The sequence below is a fragment of the Berghia stephanieae genome, unplaced genomic scaffold, assembly GCF_034508935.2.
Source record: "Berghia stephanieae isolate SIO BIC M18660-M18661 unplaced genomic scaffold, UCSD_Bste_1.3 scaffold4945, whole genome shotgun sequence".
In the NCBI taxonomy this organism is placed as follows: domain Eukaryota; kingdom Metazoa; phylum Mollusca; class Gastropoda; order Nudibranchia; family Aeolidiidae; genus Berghia; species Berghia stephanieae.
Window position 1 is genome coordinate 1 of NW_027626339.1, and position 2500 is coordinate 2500.

The following is a 2500-nucleotide window of genomic DNA, read 5'->3' on the forward strand; positions in this document are numbered from 1 at the left end:
AAAATTTCCGCTTAAATTCAATGAAATCAAATTAAATAAATGTCTCTTATCATCACTATCTAGTTTTATTATTGGGTTTCTAAAATATCATGAAATATTCTCCTCTTTGTTGGTAACAAAAATAATTATTGAGATTCCTTTCCACACCCTCTATTCTTAAATCCCTGAATCTACATAATAAAGTATATATCATATGAAAGATAATTTTATCTACTTTTCTCTGATCTCTCACCCTTGATGGTAAAAAGTGTTGGTTTGATATTTTGAATTTTTAAATATTTCTTAAATTTATAATTTTAATATTTATTTCATAAAAAACTCTGATTATTCAAAAGAGCAAAACACAAACTTATCATTTAATGATGTAAACAAAAATAATTGCGTCTTGTAGAGGAAAAGCTGGTCTTTGTATCCATATATGTTTGAAAATTATGAAAAAGATGCTGCGTCCCACAACAGGCTGAGAAAATTGAGTATTTTGATGAAATTTCTACTACTCTCTGCCTGAGAGAAATTCAAAGCGATGAGATTTACCTGCAGACATAATTTATTGCCAGTGCACCCCGTCTTGACAGGTGTTATCACTGTGGTTGACGGTGGATTGTTTACCTTACTTGATGGTAGCCAGTGAGGGAAGAAGTAACTAAACTGAAAGTTTGGGCCCTATTTAAACGGCTGTGTATTATTATTGTTGTTGTTGTTGTTGTTGTTGTTGTTATCAGTATCATTATGATCATCATCGCCGTCATTATCATCATCATCATCATCATCATCATGATCATCATCACCATCATCATCATCATCTACATCATCATCATCATCATCATCATCATCATCATCATCATCATCATCATCATCATCATCTACATCATCATCATCATCATCATCATCATCATCATTATCATTATTATTATTCTCATTATTATTATTGTTATTGTTATCATTATCAGTATAATCATCATCGTCGTCATTATCATCATCATCATCATCATCATCATCATCATCATCATCATCATCATCATCATCATCATTATCATCTACATCATCATCACCGTCGTCAACATGGTCTGAATGGAGGTTTTCCTTTACCTAAAGCAGCAATAACAGCAATTCTGATCGTGCTTTATTGAAAATTTTTCATAAAATAAATGAGGAGGAAACTTTTTAAAAACTGCTAAGTCACATTTTCAGCATTCACAAAAAAAAATGCAATCTTTTGTCATTTAAATAGTGACTTAAAGAAGAAAATGTGTGTGTTGTCTGCCTCATAGAGCAATACTTATGATACTTATGGATACTTATGGATTGTTTCCAGCACAGGTCCTTATAGGTCCTCTTCGCCAGACTCTATTTCTTCATTGTCTTTGTGATTTGAGTTTTAAATTATTTACGTTTTAATATTCTGACTTATTTTCTATCTAGACGAAACTTATCAGGTACTGTAAGTCATATCCCAAAATATTAAGGAAAACTGTTATTTGAAAACAAGTAAAATAAGTCATAAAAGAGTTAACGGCAACGTGTACTTACTCGCAGGTCTGATAACTCGAATTGTTGTGTTGGAAATGCCCTCAAACCAACGTAAAATGTTATCCATTACAACAATGTCGAAAAACAGGCCCATAAGTGCGTTCGGTTATCAGACCTGCACATAAGTTGACGTCGGTAAAGGGGAGTATTATGATTACCCACCCATTCCTGCCACGTTCCCTCTGGATTCTGTTTTACAATCGGTTCGAGTCGTTTTCTCAGCTTTTCACATGCAATCTGAAAAATGTAACCAACTTTTAATTTTGTTTTAAATACATAGATTAATGTCGACAAGTAGATAAATGGTGCGTTTCCGTTGATTTACCATGATAAATTAAATGTTTTACTTATTATAATTCTTAAAGTGAGCATTTATAGAGCGCAATATCCACTAAAAGTGCTCAAAGCGCTTTACAAGGTGTCCCTGACCAACAGCAACACGTAACTTGTAGAACGAGACAGGATGATGCTTGTTAGGCGATATTAACTTTTTTTTTTCAGACACAGACAACGCTGTTAACGGCCATCTCGAAATGTATAAATCTATGGGTTCTAGGTGGCAAAGTAAAGAATTTTAAAGATCTCAAAAATACACTGTGTACCTACCTTGACAGCCCTCCCGTAGAGGTCTGTGCTGAGACTAGCTGCTGTAGGTGATGTGTTGGGTACTGTGTTGGAGGAGGTCTCACTGATGTGTATCAGGGACATTGGAACATCAAGGACTTCACTGGCAATCTAGAGTGACACAATGCTATTAATAATTGATGTAGTCGTGTGTTGATTTTACTGAACAATTTGGAATAAATAGCATTGTGAAATCGAATGTAAGCTTCAATTTAATATACGAAACCAGATAAAATGGACATTTCGGGTTTCCTCTTTATCAACAAACGGGATGAATGAAACACTACAGACGAATGAGATAATGTGGTAGTGGCGTTGTTAAGATGAATCATTCATCTCTCTCTCT

At 33.9% G+C, this 2500-nt stretch overlaps 1 protein-coding gene across 1 annotated transcript in view; it reads right to left on the bottom strand.

The window, feature by feature from the left end:
- Positions 1 to 1692: 1692 nt before the first annotated feature.
- Positions 1693 to 2500, bottom strand: part of LOC144961925 (xanthine dehydrogenase/oxidase-like) — a gene marked incomplete at its 3' end in the record, with an annotated part of 4225 nt that continues 3417 nt past the window's right edge. The window contains exons 5-6 of the mRNA XM_078894948.1: positions 2137 to 2265; positions 1693 to 1767 (exon numbers count right to left, since the gene is read on the bottom strand). Coding sequence (XP_078751074.1) covers positions 1693 to 1767; positions 2137 to 2265 — 204 coding nt within the window. The remainder of the gene's footprint in view (positions 1768 to 2136; positions 2266 to 2500) is intronic.